Here is an 18,051-nt window from a genome sequence, read left to right on the forward strand (position 1 = left end):
GCATATCATCGAATGATAACTACATGTTTCCCTCATCACCCAAAATATTCGTATATATGGAGATACATTCTCTTGATTTCCCCTTCAATCTTCTTAATACTAACCTACAAATCACTCTTTAATTCAACTCTACAAAGTTTCTATCCTAGCATAACTTAAGGTCATGTTATATTGCGTTTAACTTCAAGCTCAGGTAGGCATGTAACATAACTTAAGGTCATGTTATATTGCGTTTAACTTTAGGCTTAGGTAGGCATGAAACAACTCCAACGCAAAATATTTCGCGCCACGTCACTCGCCACAGCCAAACTGGGTTGCCATCTATCACTCTTATCAACATTAATAATTTGATGCTTGAATCTAATTAATGATGTAGAGCACACAACAATATCTCAATTTCTTTAAAAGTTATTTTACTCTTCACATTTTAATGTGTTAATTAATCGTTCGAAAGAGATACACACAATATGGATCGCTAATAACCAAAAATATGTTTATATAATTAATATTTCCCTTTCTATCACTAGTCTAATCACCCTAAACGCAACTTACACATAACTAGACTTTTCATTGATTTACTTAATCATGTTACTTACACATAAGTAGACTTTTCATGTAGCCTAAGAAGGGGTACAACCTAAGACGAGACGGTTAGCGTAAGCTTAGAATTTGGTGCATAATTTAGAAAGTAATTTAGCATGGTAATGATGTAATTAGGAAGGTTAATTAATATAATGATGGGAAATGTCAATTCCAATTTCCAAATGGTTGTGATATGGTGAGTGGTGGCCAACAAATTCCTAATCTCTACTGCACACGCCTTCCATCTCCTCACGAAATCCATTTTCCAATTGAAGCCTGTGTTGGCTGGATGGGAATCTTCAGTTATTCTTCAACCATATGCTTTCATCATTTGGACTATAAGCCACATTAGGTATTGGAGTTCAGCTACTGGGACCTTACTATTCTTCCTTCTCAATTCTCTCTTTAAAAAAATTTGATTGACTAATAAAACTCGTAACCACTGCCCGAGAGTATACACTAGATAGAATTCACTGTTGTAATAATATCCTGCAAACCACACATGAGAAAGAAATCACACTAGCATGGCAATAATCTTCAAGTACGAGAATCATACTCCACCCCACTCGGCTACCCATTTCGAGATTTGTTGACTTCAGTATAAAATCAGGATGGTACACTGGTACGGTAAGTTTTAAAGAAGATGCACAATGTATTTGGGTAATGAGGAAAATCTGCAACTACTACTACCTGATGATGTACATTAGGTAAATCTCGTCTTGTAACCTTGATCAACAAAGGACCACAATGAGCTTATGTAAACTAGCTTAAAGTTCTCCATAGCTGACTGGCTCAGACAAAGAAAACAAACAGGTTGCTCCTAGTGAAAGTCGAACTTGGAATCTTATGCTTACCAAGCCAACAATCTCACCAACTTAGTTTGGGTTGCCATAGATGCGCAATATATTTAATAGGAGATTGCTAGTAGTAGAAATCGAACCTGGCCTTTTTTGGGTGAACTCAACCAATCTCCATTGACTATTTCCAATTTTGTTTAGGGCTTCATGCTCTTTGCATTCTGGACTGCAACAACTCACAGTACAGTACCAGAAAGGGGGAAACCAGCTACCAGTCTACCAAAGACTGCACCTCATTTGAAAACAATAGCCAATAGAACAAGTTAAATAACATTCATGTAAAAATCACCAAAGACTGGAATGAAACTTGAATTTGATTTTATCTGCAGTTTTCCACCTTGGATATTATTTAACATGCAATTGCAGTTTATGAAATTTCACTTTCAAGAAATATAATAAAGAAATCAATGAGCTGGAATCATGTTCTTGATGTCTCCTTGCTTTAGGGATCTAGGTTTTGAGAGTTAAGGACCTGGTATTAGCAGGTTTCTTACATTTTTGGTTATAAACTGTCTTGGATTCTTCACTTATAGTGCCAACAAATTTTGTTCTGTCTCCTTTATAACAGCGGAATCCATGTTCTCTAACAAGAACTATACTGCTAATCATATCATTTTCAAGCATCAAAATTTATAGAAAGACCACTTACTGTAACAGAAAAATCTATGTGACATTGTGACCTGATTATTTTAACTCCAAGCTGACCTTATCAAGATAGTTGTTGGGAAATCAAGAAAACATAAAATAAGAAACAAACAACTGTAATCTAAAATTTTATTTCATTTAGGTTTCTGTTATGACAACCATAAGTCATAAACCTATAAACTCCCCAACTAACACATGAATGTACCTATTAACATCATAGTCAAAGACAGGGAATAAGGAGCAAAATAATCCTAACCGTACCCCATAAATTAGAAGAATGTATGGAAATAAAATATCTTGATCCAGTAGCTATTACTATGCCTTTAATTTGTGATGTAACTTACTAGAGTTGGTGCCCAGTCTGTGTACATCCAAGTTAATCATCCCCAAACTTCAAAAAAAGTGCACCACATGAAGAGCCTTCTAGGCTTTAGGTGAGCTGTCAGACTAATACTGGAGATGCTGTAATTCATGAAATTGAAATTATAGACCTTCGCTTTCACTTTCCTTGCGTGTACATCAGAGTTTTGTATGGCAACAATAAGCTCTGATACTATGTTATATTCTAAGAGGGTCAAATCACACTAAAAGATTAAATCCAATCAATTAGCTAGTCTAACTCATGACTTTATAAACCCATATATTCTCTCCTATGTTTCCAATGTGAGACTCTTAACATTAAGCAAATATGTCCATTGCAATTCTTTGATGAGTAATCCATGGCAGCCTTATCTATGTTATAGTGCACCATTATGTCAGGCACTACAGCTCACAGTGAGCAATCTATTTCTTCTTCACCAAGATCTCTCATGTGATCAGCCAAAATGTCCATAACAGGAACAATCTCATTCAATTGGGCAAGTGATCTGTCTTCTACTCTAAAATAATGAACCTCATTCCGTATCTCAATCCAACTGTACCCTGGGTCACTCTTAAGCCCCTTATTTTTCATTGCTTTTCGTACTCTTGCAGCCTGATCCCACAAGCCAATGCTTGCATATAGATTTGCCAACTGCAAGTGTGTAGCAGTGCACCATGGTTCAAGCATGAGTCTATTTTCTGCAGCCTCTATCCCCACCTCCACTTTCCCATGAAGCCTACTAGACATCAGCAGTGAACCCCATATTATACCATTAGGTTTCACGGGCATCTCCTTGATCAAATTACGAGCCTCTTCTACCCTCCCTGCTCGTCCAAGAAGATCTATAATGCAAGAAAAATGGTCTAGCTCTGGCTTCACATCATAACAAGCCATTGAATCGAAATAAAACCAACCGTGTTTGACTAATCCTGCATGACGGCAAGCAGATAAAATCCCAAGAAAAGTAATGGAATCAGGTTTCACCTTCTGATCCTTCATTTGTTCAAAAAGTTCAATAGCTTTTGGTGCAAGCCCATGATGTGCATAACCTGCAATCATAGTGTTCCATGAAACCAAATCTTTACCATTGATTTTTTGAAATACATAATGAGCATCCTCAATCTCCCCACCTTTACAGTACATTGCAATAAGTGCATTTGCAACATGCAAATGAGAATCCAAACCCATGCAAATTGTTTGGCAATGTACACTCCTAGCTTGACCAAAGCACCCACTACCTGTGCTTGCACTAAGCAAGCTTGTGAACGTAAATTCATTGGGCATCAATGCAGAGGTCCTCATTTCCCTGTACAACTGCAAACAGACATCCACCTGAAACTCTAGTGAAAACCCATGAACCACAGCCGTCCACGACACCACGTTCTTCACAGGCATTTCTTCAAACACCTTGTATGCATCCCCCGCCACGCCACATTTCGCATACAGTGTTATCAAAGAACTCCCGACATAGACATTCGACAGAAACCCATTCACCATTACCAAGCAGTGAATTTGAATTCCTACACTAACAGCTCTTTCAGACGCACATGAACTCAAAGCATTTGATAGAACACTTGGGTCAGTTCTCAACCCTTGTCTGTGAAGTCTAGACAGCAATTCAATTGAATTTTCTTCACCGGAGCGGTGCCAATCCAGCTGACTAATATCTGTTTGAAGAAATTCCTCAATGAGGCGAAGATGGGCCCCCCGTTTACCAGTGACATTTGGCTTTGAAGCTTTGATAATATCCAGAAACCTTGGGGGTTTAAGCCGTCTGGTGAGTCTTCTGGGCTGCGAAAACTTGTCAACTCCGCAAGAAAATAATGTATGCGGAAGAAATGGCGATTGATTTGCAGAGCATACGCGTTCGGAAATGGCGTGTATTAGCCTTTTCCTATTCATATATATCGTAGTGTATTTTCATTCATCGACCGTGTCATTCAGCTCATTTCCCTGTACCATACGAAGCTACAAGTCTACAACCATTCGGCGGAGGCGGCTGAGCACAAGGCGATAATCAAGCACGCGGTGATCATGTATTATTCCGCATCAATCACCGGAGTATAAAGGCGACAATTAATCACCCTTTTTCCTCCCTTTTTTTGAAGTAATATCTACACTATACTATATGTTTAATATATTTTCTCTATCGGCCGTTTGGTTCGCTGGAAAATATTTAAAGGAAATAGAATTCAAATTTCATGGAAAACAAATTACCAAGAAAACGGATTCCACTGTTTGGTTGGTGGAAAAGAAATTACTGGGAATATGAATTCCATTGTTTGGTTGAATTTGGAATGGTAAGAAATTATGAATATAAAGACTAAAATGCCCTTAGTAATAATAGTGATAATATATATACATATGTAATTAATAACTTTTGTTGATGGTAAAATAGTTCAAGCCTTAATATTTTCTTCCCACCATCTATGGAAAACAAAATACCTACTCCTACCAAAGAATTTGTTTTCCTTAGCTTTTGGGAAGTGGAATTCCATGGAATTCATTTTCCANGGAAGTGGAATTCCATGGAATTCATTTTCCATCCAACCAAACAATAGAATTACCTATTTTCCTCATATTTATGGAAAACATTTTCCATGGAATTAATTTTCCATCCAACCAAACATGCCATAAATGTTGTAGACTTGTAGCTACCACTAGAATTTGATCTCGTGACATTCCTTTCAAGAGAGTCACAGATATGCCAATTGAATACAAGGTGCTTAGCAATCGTCAATTATATATATTGTATGTAAAACGAAATATGAAAATACTAATTTACCGCACACATAATGCCTCATTAACTGGACATAAACGAAAGAACCATTGTTTGAATAAATTCAATAGTCAACTGTCTTTTTTCGTCCAAATTAAAAAACGATAGCAATTTTTAAAAATCAGCATAATCGCGGGACCATTGTTGGAACTAACTCGAAAACATTTGATCAATATTTGTTAGTTGATACTTAATTGGTCACTATATTAGTCTATTTGAAAAATTAAGTGTATTAAGGGTTTGCAAGTGTAATAATTCAGGGGTAACATTGATCAATATATGTCACGTTTTAAAAATTGATGGGCAACATTTACACCACTAATAATTCAGAAATGACATTGATAATTGACATATTTGTGAAGAACATAAATTACAATTTTTCTTAAAAACTATTTAGTATTTACAAGCAACCAAATCTGCCTTGTGACTTAGGTGGCAAAGCCGCAAAGGATCACAAGGGAGGTCAAACCAAAAAATTCAATATACAATTTCCACAGAGAGTTTTATGATTATCAAATTAACTGTTCAATCAACTTAAATGGAGTTGTCCCAATATGTAAAATAATTTACAAATACTCCAATATGTTTTATTAAAAACTATTTAGTATTTACAAGCAACCAAATATACATTTTCAGTTGGTCCAACAATTAAATTTTCATTTAAAAAAAAATTCTAAAGCCTAATTAAGTCAAATATTGTAACCTATCTTTAAGAAACATTAATCCATTGCCATCATGTTCCAAGCACAAGTGCTACCACTTTGGGAATAAGCTTTCCAAATTGTAATCTTGATAAAGTTTTACTAAAATGCTAATTATGATGTTGAGACTAGTGCCCAATTAGTCAAGTGTGTGTTCGACATTTATCATAATTGTGCTAAATGTTCATTGTGTTTACATGAATTGCTCATTGCTATAATTGATTTCAAATTAAACATTTAATATCATAATTATTATCATCTCCGAATGATATATATAAATTTTGGTGTAGCATTTGGGAGAATGGTTAGACATTTGTTCATTGCGCACGAGGAGAGGAGCCCCTCACTTTGAGAGGTTGCTCACCCACACACTGATATAGGTGTGACTCGATCTCTGGTCTTTCCTCCTAAACTTCACCCCTGTAACCAATTGAGTTGACATGCGGGCATCACAAAAACATTATCACGACTATGTTTGGCAAATCTAGTTGAAAGCTAAAAAGCTATAAGCTAGAAGCTGAAAATTAAAGAGTTGTTAAAAGGTTAAAAGGATTGAGAGGGGTAAAGGGTGTTACCTAGTATTTATTTATAATATTAAGGATAAAGATAGGAAAATAAAATTTAGAAGCTACTAACTTATTTTTTTTAACATTATCAAGCTTAAAATAAACTATAAGCTCATAAATAAGCTCTGTTAAATAGAGCCTACATATGACATTATATATATACACACACAACTCCATGAGAACTAGTACTCCTAATAACACAAATTATATTGTGTACCAAGGTCGACAATGAGATTATGTATTTGTAGTTAACATCATGTAACTTCAGTTAACAAATTATAGACCTGTAAATAAACTAAACGTACATAATATGTTAATGGCAACAAGTACATAATTTGTTGACCGGAGGTACATAATATACTAACTGCAATTACATAATCTAGACATGGTCCATAATGCGCATGATGGATTCGAGTCCAGGATATAATAATTATAGTGAAAACGTGCGGACTAATATTATCCATCAATATAGGATGATCCATGGGAAGAAATTAAGAAAAAAAAATAAAAATAAGAAATAGTGACAATTCTATAATTATTACAATGCATTTAAAAACCCTTGATAATACATTTGTAAATAATGCATATATAAGTGCACTATTATACTATCTCAGCAAATATACTATCAAACAGAAGCACCGTAATTATAGAAATGACATAACAATTTTTTCTTAATTTTCAACACTTAATTATCTTAGATTAGAATTAGATTGAGAAATGAGATTAATTCGCGGTCCATGGTCAATGGGGTCATCAATTAAGTATTTTCTTAACGGTTCATGACTGATGAAAAGTAGTTAAACGCTCAAAGGAAAATTACGTTAGCTGTTAAGCCTATGAAGGCTTGTAACAGCCATGGATTTTCTTCACTCTTCTCCATTTTTTTTGTTGATATCAATATATCATCACAATGAAAACTCTGTCTTTTCCTCCATGAAGGTTTCATCAATCAGTTACTGTGTTTGAAAAGTATTATATTATATTTCTAAAATTTCCAAAAAAGCCGACTTGGCCGGCGATTTTGTGTGCAGTATGTTTCAATCTTTCGCATATATATTATTCAAAAAACACATGTTGTGATCAAATAAGTCAAAAAGAAAAACAGTGGATGCAGATTCTTTGGTTTTTCCATTTCCTTTTTGGTTTCAACGTTTGGTGTTTAGTTACTATGCACTAGAGGCGTTTGCAGAATTGCCTGAGCTAGTGAGGTGGTTTCGGTTTCTGCAGCTTCTTGTTTTTTCCCCTATTGTTTTCATGAGTGCAGAGAGGGAGAAACAGCCATTGATGGATAGTTCGAGGTTGAGGAGAGGTGTGAGTCTTCCATGGATGTCACCTACAGGATCAACACTGTGGTCAGGTGAAAAGCCTTCCAGAGATTCGCGGTTAAGCGACGATAAACCAGTGAATGTGAAAGTGGTGTTGCGTTGCAGGTAGGGAACTGATGCATCTTCTTTGACCTTTTCTTGAAATCTTAATGCTTTCTGTCAAGAAAATCCCTTTTTTTTGGATGACGAGGGAAACATGTAGCCACTACCCAAGGGTGTGCACGAGTAAACCTCACCTTGTGGTCCTAGCCGGCAAAGGACCATGAGAAGGTAAACCAGTCTAGGTTTGCTTATAGCTGACCAGCTCAAACAATTAGGTTGGGATTCGAACTCATGACCTTGTGGTTACAAGTTTGTATAGGGAAATCCCTTTCTCTGTGAGTGTATGGTGTGCTTTTAGCTGAGACTGTTGTTTCTGTGTATTCTCCAGGTTAAATGGTACATATTTCTAACATTTTCTTGAAATTTTGAATGCTTTCTGTCAAGAAAAATCTGCCCTTTTTTACTACCAGCTCAGATGAAGTCATCTGGTTTTTGTGTTTCAGACCACCAAGTGAGGATGAGGTAAGGGCTAAAGCTCCACTAGTGATATCATGTGATGAGGAGAAACAAGAGGTGTCTGCAATCCTAAACACGAATGCTAAACAGACGAATCGTACTTTTGTCTTTGATAAGGTTTGGTATTTTGATGATGCTTTGTCAGTTGTCACATTCTGTTTGCCAAGAATGGAAATATGTATTTGCATCTTCACTGTGATTTTAGGTATTTGGTCCATCAACTCAACAAAAGGACTTGTACAACCAAGCTGTAGCGCCTCTTGTTGATGATGCTCTTGAAGGATATAGCTGCACTGTCTTTGCGTACGGCCAAACCGGAACTGGAAAAACATATACAATGGAAGGGGAAGGAGGGAAGGAGAAGGTCATAACTATAAAAATCCACAGCTTTTCTCTTTATTTGGTAGTATTGTTGCTTTGTGTGGCTTAGAATAGTTTTGGTCCCTTTTTTCTTCATTCTTAATGATGACAGAATGGGGAATTTCACAAGAATGCTGGGGTGATTCCAAGAGCTGTAGAGCAGATTTTCAACAGTTTGGAGTCTGAAAAAGCTGAGTATATGATGAAGGTGACATTCATAGAGCTTTACAATGAGGAAATAACAGATCTGCTCTCCGCAGAAGAGGATTCGAGATCATTCTCAGATGAGAAGCAGCTTAAGGCAGTGAAACTGATGGAAGATGGCAAGAGTGCTGTCTTCATCAAAGGCCTGCAAGAGGAGATAGTGTCAAGTGCAGATGAAATATACAGAATTCTCGAGAGGGGTTCTGCGAAAAAGCATACTGCAGAGACTCTGCTAAACAAACAAAGCAACCGCTCTCATTCCATATTCTCCATCACGGTGCAAATCAAGGAATGTGTATCAGAGGGGGTGGAGCTGATCAAATGTGGGAAACTGAACCTAGTTGATCTTGCTGGATCAGAGAACATTCTGCGTTCCGGTGCCAAAGAGGTACTGCATTGTTCATTTATGTGTCAAATCTAGGCCATCATCATTCAAAATCAAGATCTTCCTTTTTACAGGGAAGAGCGAGGGAAGCTGGTGAGATAAACAAGAGTTTACTTACACTAGGTCGAGTCATCAATGCATTGGCTGATCACTCTGGGCATGTTCCCTACAGGTAAATATAAAGCTAAACTTTGAAGGAACTATTGAAAATGTATGCTTAGAAAAAAGATATATGTGGGATTTTAGGGATAGCAAATTGACGAGGCTATTAAAGGACTCATTGGGAGGAAAGACAAAGACCTGCATAATTGCCACAGTTTCTCCATCTCTTCAATGCTTGGATGAGACTCTCAGTACTCTTGACTATGCATTTCGCGCTAAAATCATTAAGAACAGACCAGAGGTTTGTAAAGCAATGTGTTAACTGAGATTCTTTTTTCTTCTTTATGTTGTCTCCTTGAAGACTTCATGGTGTGGTTCCATTTTCAGGTTAACCAGAAAATTGTAAAATCTGCATTCATCAAAGATATATACGTTGAGATGGATCGCCTAAAGCAAGGTTTGTATGCATTTAGCCTTGTGATCAGACTTTTTTATGCATCTGGAAGTTTCATTATATAGATCATGGTATTCATGTTTTTCTTCATAAATTCTTAGAATTACTAGCAACAAGGGAGAAGAATGGAATTTACATACCCCGAGATCGATACCAGTCTGATGAGGCTGCCCAGAAGGTGCTAATTCCAGCTATTGATAAAAACAAATTTCTCCTCATATCAACATAAAGGACTAAGTCTTTTATCTTCCTTTTTGTAGGCAATGGCTGAAAAACTGAGACTCATGGAACTTGATCTTGAGCTTAAAAACAAGGTAAATATCACCCAAGTATAGTTTACCTTTTTCTCATAGTCTCCTGCCCTGGTTAATAACTGAAATATTTGAAACAGAAAATTGTAGAACTTGAAGATTTATATAGTAACCAGCAAAAGTTGACAGCAGATTTAGGTGAAAAACTCGGAATGGCCAAGGTAAAAGAGCAATTAAGTAGGGGTATTTCCCCTAATGGCCGAAACCAAGAGAAAAAGGTCTCATATTTTTTGCTTCTAATGGCAGACAGAACTCAAGAAAACTGAACAATCCTTATCTGAAGTAGAAGCTCAATACAGTCAAGCAAAAGAAACCATTAGACAGAAGCAGTATTTGGTATTTAATCTCATCACATCTGGTATGTATAGTATTGTGTCTGTAAATTGCCTTTTATTTACAAGAGTAGTTTAAACTGAAGATCTTTGAATTTGATTCTCAACATTGTATTTAGAGAAGGCACTTACTGAAAAAGCAATTGAGCTTCGAGCTGAGCTAGAGAATGCAGAATCAGAGGTATCCAGATTATGTTCGGAAATAGGTTCGTGTTCTTGTTTCAAAGCTTTAGATTTGGCAGTTTCATCCAATTATATGCTAATTGTTTCTATTAAATATTTACTTTATCAACAGAAAATAATAATCTTAGAGAGCGAAGAAACCGAGTTCTTCTCCAGAACTTCCAGAATCAATTGGCACAGCAGCTTGAACTTTTAAAGACAGATGTAGCAGCTTCTGTATCACAAGAGGCACAGCAACTGAAAGCTGTACAAGAAAACACAAAATTATTTTTATCTGCAAAGTCCAAGGTTAGTTAAAGAACCTGTAATTATGTTGTTTTAATAACATTCAGCAATTGAAACTCATAATCTTTATCTGTACCTAAGGGTAGGCAACTGAGGGTTTTCAGAATCTGCTCCAGAAGCTAAAAGAAGTGTACGTGTTTGATGTCCAAAATTTGGCTGACATAGCAGAAGAACACTGCAAAAATTGTCAACTGGCATTTGGAAAATTTACATCAGAAGTATCGAAGCATTCGTCTTCAATTATGGATGTGAGTTTTTTAGCAGTTTTAACTTTTAAGTGAGATTTGTTATGTTTTTCCACCAACCTGCCACTTCATTCATCCCATATTTAGTGCAGCTTGTTGGAAAGATTTCCTCAGACATTGTTTCAATACTTAATGGTCTAGAACACAACCTTAATGGTCTGGAAGTAAAGATGAAAGCATTTCTACAACAGGAACAACAGGTACAGTGGCATGGAGCAAGAAACTTTATTAAAATCGAGATTCTATATTCTGGCATTTCAAAATGGAACTCATCATGCTTTCTTATTTCATTTTTTGCCTTTCTATGACTAACAGAATCAATCACGAACATACCAAGCCACTAATTTAATTTCTGAAGTTCTCTTGAGTTTCTTCAAGAATTTAAACACGTCTGTCTCCAACTTGGCACATATGGAGGAAGAATCACAAAGAAAGAATAGTCAGCAAATTTGTGACATCAGAACTAAGTTTGAGGTAATTACCTCAAATTCTTTAGCCCTTATCTAATAATTCTTTCTTCTTCTTTTTTTTTTAAAAAAAAAAAAATTCTTTTCTCTTCTGATCCATGATAGGAACTGGCTGCAAATGAAGAAAGGGAAATATTAGAACAAGTGGCATTGCTCCTAGCAAGTTCAAATGCACGGAAGAAACATCTCGTATGCACTCCCTTTTCAAAAGCTTTTCAATATCTTCTACTCCGTAAAGTATTTTTGTATCTCTTATTCCTTTTCTGGTTTAACTAGGTTCAAACAGAACTCGATGCCCTTGAAAGGTCTGCTAATAGTAGAACCAGCAATCTAAATCAGGAATTTTCAAAAATCCAAGATTGCACTTGTTCTACTCAGGATGAATGGGCAAGTTTCATTGAAGCAACACATGCTCATCGTATAGAGGATAGAACTATATTAGAAACCTGGAAAGGTGGCTTAGAAGAAAGCTTAAGATGCTGGTAAATCTTTAGATTAATATTTCAAACACTGATGTTGCTGCCACCATGAAAGAATTTAGCAGTTCTTTTGGTAAACATGCAGTGTTAAAAATTCAAATGCAGTTGAAGAGCAATGGAGGAATGCTCAAGAATCTCTTATTTGCCAACATACTAGAAATACCAATACTATTGACTCCATTGTTAAGTAAGCTATTCTTAACTATGAAATGAAACTCATAAAATTCTATTAAGATCAGTTTATTCTTACCTTTTTGGCTTTTTCTTTACCTCAGGAGTGAAATGGCAAGAAACGAACAGGTCCATGCTCGAGTTTCTGCTTGTGTTTCATTCATACTTGAGGAAACTGATCTTGCTAACAAGAATCTTCTTTCTTCTACAGAATGTATGTACCATTTTTAGATTACTATTTTTTTTCTGACTACATTTATTGTCCTCTGATAAAATTACTCACTGCAGATTTGATGAAACTGGACCATGGAGAGTGTGAGAAGATCAAAACATGTGTAGATCCATGCATTGATGATATAAATGCAATGGAAATGACTCATTCACACAAAATTTCTGAGATTGCCAGTAATGCAGAAAGAGTTTTCACAGATGATTACAAGGTACTGTTAAACGTAAACAACCGCATTGTAGTGTTTAGTTGTTTTCTGTCTAATATTATTTCAAAATCAAGAAATAAACAGAGTTATAAAATAATAATAATAATAATAATAATAATAATAAACAACAACGCAAGGATTTTGCAGTTTGCACATCCTTAACAAAGTTTCAAATATGATATATTATTGGAATAAAAATGATGTTGTTCTGACTGTTCACTGTTGTATGCCTCACATTCTTGGCTTCAATTGGGGGGCAAGAGGTCCATACTTGTGATTTGACTATACAATATCTAAAGAATTATCTAAAAAGTAATATTACATGTACTCTCACTGTTTACTCTATTTTTTACTTTTTACTGAAGTGGCATGCTTTGGTTAAAGCAATAAAAAGAAGTCACAATTTTGATTCCTTAACTCCTTTTTTTAGGCTTGGGTTGGATTCCTTGTGCATAAAAGTATACGATTTGGTGTTGGGTCTTAAAGTTGGCAAGCTCGATTTACCTCCTCATGGGTCTTGGGGGTTGGTTCATGGGATCCAGGATGTAGTCCGGCAAAGCTGGGCTACATGGGTAATATAAATAAAATAAAAGATAAATATTCATGTTGAATGTGGTAGAATATTGTCTTTTAGATCATAGTAAAACGTTCCTCCTCCCAGTAGTTTTCACTGTGTAAATCTCTCTCCCTCTCTTTCTCTTTGCTTTGCAATTTTTCCAGTTTCAAATGTTCATTTCTTTCATTAATGATGACCAGGTGAGTGAAACTTTAGATTCAACTCCAAGGAGGATAAAGTTCAACTTGCCAAGCAAAGAAGTCATAGAGAACCTGAGAACTCCCTCATTGGAGTTACTGAAGTCATTCCAGGAAGGTGGAATTGGAGACCAAGCTAATGGAGATGTAAATATAAAATCAGAATCACATAAAATAGCCCAGATGGATGCCGGATTTTTCTCTCTATAATGTAAAGCTTGCCCTTGTCCACAAAGGCAGAATCCCCTCACCCCAGGACCCTCACATCTCGTCCCAACAGAATAGTAAAGGGGTAAATCAGTAAATCACAGTCTCGATCCTGTGTTATTGTCCACAATCTACTATATAGAAATCAACTAAGCTATCTGTGCAGACTAATGAAAAGCTTATTTAGGATCTCCCTTGTTAAACAAATCTTCATTTACTAAATTTGCATAAAAAGAGGTGATGTTGTTTGATGTCTGGTCCAATTATTATCTGAGTAGGCTTTTGAAAACATCTCTATATTCAGCTAAAGTAACAAATGTCAATATCTAGAAGACTTGTGTGCAAAGTCTATTCAAGAATTGTTCCTTCCAGTAGTCACATAAATTTACTGGACTCACTATGTTCACAAATTTTTACTATGTACTAACTGGCCATAAAATCCAATTTGCTGCAGAAAAATGTACACAAGAAATCAATGTGACATTGTGACCATATATGGCATTAATCCAAGTAAATTGCATGTACAGATGAGTTTTAAGTTGACAAACACAAAACATTCTGCTGGTAAATGATGTCAACAAAATTTATAAAACGTTGGGTATGGGGGGGCGAGAAGAGTACATTCGGTGCACAGAAGAGTTGCAATAAACGACGATGACCAGCAGGGTGAATTAGTATTCTAAATGCCTGATTTGTACTGAAAAGTAGTATGTTTCAAGAGTAGCATACTCTACAATTAATGCACCAACTAAGAATAGTTAATCTGACCGCTTTCAAGAAGCCCCATTTCTCTATATGCAATATCAGTTTTTCCAGACTCCTGGGCATGTTTCTGTGTACTCTTTGTGATCTTAGTTGCCAGTGTCTTTAACGGAACATCTATATCCAAGGGCAGAAGAATCTCTTTTAGTTCCTGCCAATCAAGTTCTTCAGAATCACCATCTTCATACACCACTTTATACCAATGCATTTCCACATCATATTTGATAACTTTGCCAATGTAAAACTGGCCCCCAAACAACTTCTGAACTTCTCTTCCTTCCAACCATTGTCCAAAACCCTCATCTCTATGTAATTCCGCATCAGTTATTGCAGGGCAGGGAACAAGGTTTCCGTCATTCGGAGGAAGGGGAGGCAATCCATTAACAACAACAGCAGGCTCTCCAGGTAACTCAAAGACCCCAGTTGAGAAAGAGTCCAAGTCCATTTCTTGGCTTGTATAATCCATTTTCACTGAATCTCATTAAACACTGGGTAAATGAAGATGCAAAAATAAAAATGATTGTGTTAGATCATGGCATTAAAAAACATACCAATTAAAAGAGGCTTATGAATCACATTTACAATGAATTGAGTGACGCCACACAGAATACTACTCCATTTGTCCCATACTCCCATAGTCCCATTTTATATGACCTAATTCACTATCTATTGGTCCAACTCTTCTTTTTTTGTTTATTTTCTTTAGCAATTTCCTATAACTTTGAAATTCAACTTCCTGTGTTTGATAGAATTTTAATATAAGTTTCAATATACAGTTTTATTAATTAATACTAAATTAAAGACTACAAAAAATTTATTTATAAATAACTTGAGTCGAATCACGTAGTACGAGTAGGTCACATAAATGGGACAAAGGAGTACTTATTTTCTCCAAATAAAAGTAGATGCCCTAAGAGTTTCATGCAACCGAATTTAAACAACATAATCAAGAAAGGATAAAATCCCAATCCACACACGAGTACATTAAATTGTGTAATAATAGTTCATCCTCTATAGAAAGTAACAAACACACAAGCAAATAAAAGCTAGAAGTATGATGCTTGGAAAATTTTACTATTGTAAGGCAATAAAGTGTCTGTATCCCAAAAGTCCCTATGACTATCTATGGGTATTTCTCAAGGATGAATCTGTCAATATGTTTCAGTCACCTTCGGATGTCTAGTTAGAGGACAAAGCCAACAATATGGTGGATAGGATATAGCTTTGATATATGTCTACCCTACAATAACATTCGCCACATGAATCTCCTGCGATAAAAGAAATGCAAGAACTACACACATTCACAATGAGTTGCCCATGTAAAACAAATAAATGCACATTAAGTAGCAGGCTCACTTTACAAAACCAATCTGTTTTTTTCTTAAGATGTAGCTAGGGTTTCAATTCCCAAGTAGTATAATCTTAAGATAGTAAGTAGTTTTCCTTTCTTTTTATTACTATTTTTTAATGATATCGGGTACTTAATCTAGTTAATGTGCAGATTGTATTCAATTTCAACAACACTTTACTCCTTTAAAAAGTAATTCACTCCTTGTATCATTAAGGAAAAATCATGACAATGCCACCACAAATCATTCCTTTCAGGCCTGAACATGCAAGTATCACAGAGCACAAAGAAGGGCTTACGCACAACTATCACTCTTTAGGCATAAATTGAGTAAGTCTTGTGTTAGACTGTCTCACATGACAATAGTACTCTTTAGTTAAAATGTAATACTTTTCTATGCACTAATAAAAAAGTATTACACATCTCACGGAAAAACAGTCTAACACAAGACTTATTCGCATAAATTTCTTACAGATTATATAAAAACAATTACTGATTAGCAAAAACTGAGAAGATGATGCATTGCATTCCTGATTTTTCACATTAAACTATTAGAATTACCTCTATTCCCTCCCTAATTATATAGATACAATGTTATTATTCATCAAACTGGATGCAGATAAAAAGTAAATGATCTATTGCTGTGACGTTTGGCAGGCACCAGTGCCATTACAGAATTCAACCCCTCAGACATGAAATCTCCACAAACAGAAGAGTTTCCACAGACACAAAATAAGGACAAGCGGAACTATATGAATAACGGAAAGTAAGATCAAATCAGAAACTCAAAGATCAGCTCCACCGAATTGAGTAAATTCCGGAACATGAAGATTTAAGTATGAATGCAAGTGCGATGAGTACCTGGATGTTGAGTAGCCGTCAACCACAACAACATAGAGCACGGGTAAGAGGAGCGGGAGAAAGCATTAGGGTTTGCACCTGAGAATCGAAATGGTAGAAGAATACGGACAGAGGGACAGACCGAGAGAGAAAGAGGCGCACCAAGATCTTACCTGAACGACCGCAATAGTCAATATGGATAAAGGAAAGTCATTCGTTGAATCGTTGTGTCTTTTTCTTTTTTCAGATTTTTGAGCTTACTATTTATAATTTCTAAAACCGAATTGGAGCGAGCTTCAAATTATTATTGTTTTTCTTCCCAAAACGTTGAATTTCTAACCTCAAAGAGACTGTAAATCATGGCAATTTAACTGAACATAGAGGCTAGACATTTTTTTTTACTGTGCACAAGGATTACATTGTCGCTGGTGAGACTCGATTCATGATCTTTTTTCTCAAACTTCACCTTTGTAACCAACTGAGCTGTCCTTGCAGGCTTCAAATCATTATTGTTGTTGCTGTTGCGCACTCGGTAAACTACTCAAACTACATATAAGTGATAAATCGTGTAATAGAAAGATCTTACGTAACGAACTCAAACTCATAGTTACTCCTTTTTTACTTCTGCACTCTAAGGTGATAATTGTTAAAGTATTGATAAAACGGTGTGAAAAATAATTTATCACAATACCAAAATCTACTCCTACTCCATTTTCATTATTATCTACTATTTATATATAGGCTGCACCAATTTTTTCTTTGTTTATTTTCGTTCAACATTTTATTTTAATTTATATTCATATTTTTTTGTATATAAAAACATTTTTAATATAATTTTTATATATTAATATTATAGTAAATATTACAAAATATTAAATTACGGAGTATAATATTAATAGTAAATATTACAAAATATTAAATTACGGAGTATAAATTACACTAAGTCCCGTAGTCCGAGTGCTTATTAAAAATGTATACGATGCGTACGTGTATACTCATAAAATATTAGAATGATATATGGCTCCTTTGTATATAGTTGATTTAGGTGACCATTTTTAAAGGACCTGTTAATGGAAGTTTTTTTTAAAAAAATTTGGCAGAATGACCATTTTTGTGCCTAATTATACTCTCTCAAATCCCAATCACATTTTACCTGTATATTTATTAGGGAGTATTTATTAGTTAAATTAATTATTTCTTCTTTGTTTATTTTATTTAATATGTTAAATTATTTTTAAAATTAATTTTCTGTGTTTAATAGTACCTTCATTATAATCTTTTAAATATATATAAAATAACTAGACACACAAAATGAAATAACACATTTTATTCCTCAATTATAATGTAATCAT

General features: G+C 35.3%; 3 protein-coding genes across 5 annotated transcripts; 1 reads left to right on the forward strand and 2 right to left on the reverse strand.

Annotated features, from left to right (window-relative positions):
- Positions 1–705: 705 nt before the first annotated feature.
- On the reverse strand, positions 706–4,457 carry LOC116015576 (pentatricopeptide repeat-containing protein At2g37320). Of its 3 annotated transcripts, none has more exons than XM_031255681.1 (3): positions 2,429–4,457; positions 1,523–1,665; positions 706–1,071 (listed from the first exon to the last, which is right to left on the reverse strand). In XM_031255681.1, the coding sequence occupies exon 1, from the start codon at positions 4,345–4,347 to the stop codon at positions 2,854–2,856; it is 1,494 nt and encodes a 497-aa protein (XP_031111541.1). In that variant the 5' UTR covers positions 4,348–4,457; the 3' UTR covers positions 706–1,071; positions 1,523–1,665; positions 2,429–2,853. The 3 variants fall into 3 exon arrangements, with proteins under 3 accessions (XP_031111541.1, XP_031111542.1, XP_031111540.1); XM_031255682.1 differs by having other exon boundaries at positions 1,273–1,665; XM_031255680.1 differs by having other exon boundaries at positions 706–1,665.
- Positions 4,458–7,281: 2,824 nt separating this feature from the next.
- Positions 7,282–14,000, forward strand: LOC116016499 (kinesin-like protein KIN-5D). The gene is made up of 22 exons (XM_031256791.1): positions 7,282–7,921; positions 8,362–8,491; positions 8,580–8,738; positions 8,847–9,326; positions 9,398–9,495; positions 9,570–9,726; positions 9,813–9,882; positions 9,981–10,057; positions 10,140–10,193; positions 10,271–10,351; positions 10,437–10,548; positions 10,642–10,728; positions 10,818–10,993; positions 11,077–11,238; positions 11,328–11,435; positions 11,551–11,709; positions 11,808–11,891; positions 11,979–12,184; positions 12,267–12,368; positions 12,457–12,566; positions 12,641–12,792; positions 13,546–14,000. Exons 1-22 carry the CDS (start codon positions 7,746–7,748, stop codon positions 13,750–13,752), a joined length of 3,147 nt encoding a protein of 1,048 aa, XP_031112651.1. The 5' UTR covers positions 7,282–7,745; the 3' UTR covers positions 13,753–14,000.
- Positions 14,001–14,210: 210 nt separating this feature from the next.
- Positions 14,211–16,921, reverse strand: LOC116016501 (dirigent protein 17-like). The gene is made up of 2 exons (XM_031256792.1): positions 16,721–16,921; positions 14,211–14,999 (listed from the first exon to the last, which is right to left on the reverse strand). The coding sequence occupies exon 2, from the start codon at positions 14,975–14,977 to the stop codon at positions 14,498–14,500; it is 480 nt and encodes a 159-aa protein (XP_031112652.1). The 5' UTR covers positions 14,978–14,999; positions 16,721–16,921; the 3' UTR covers positions 14,211–14,497.
- Between the last annotated feature and the right edge of the window lie 1,130 nt (positions 16,922–18,051).

The sequence above is a fragment of the Ipomoea triloba genome, chromosome 4, assembly GCF_003576645.1.
Source record: "Ipomoea triloba cultivar NCNSP0323 chromosome 4, ASM357664v1".
Taxonomy (NCBI): Eukaryota; Viridiplantae; Streptophyta; class Magnoliopsida; order Solanales; family Convolvulaceae; genus Ipomoea; species Ipomoea triloba.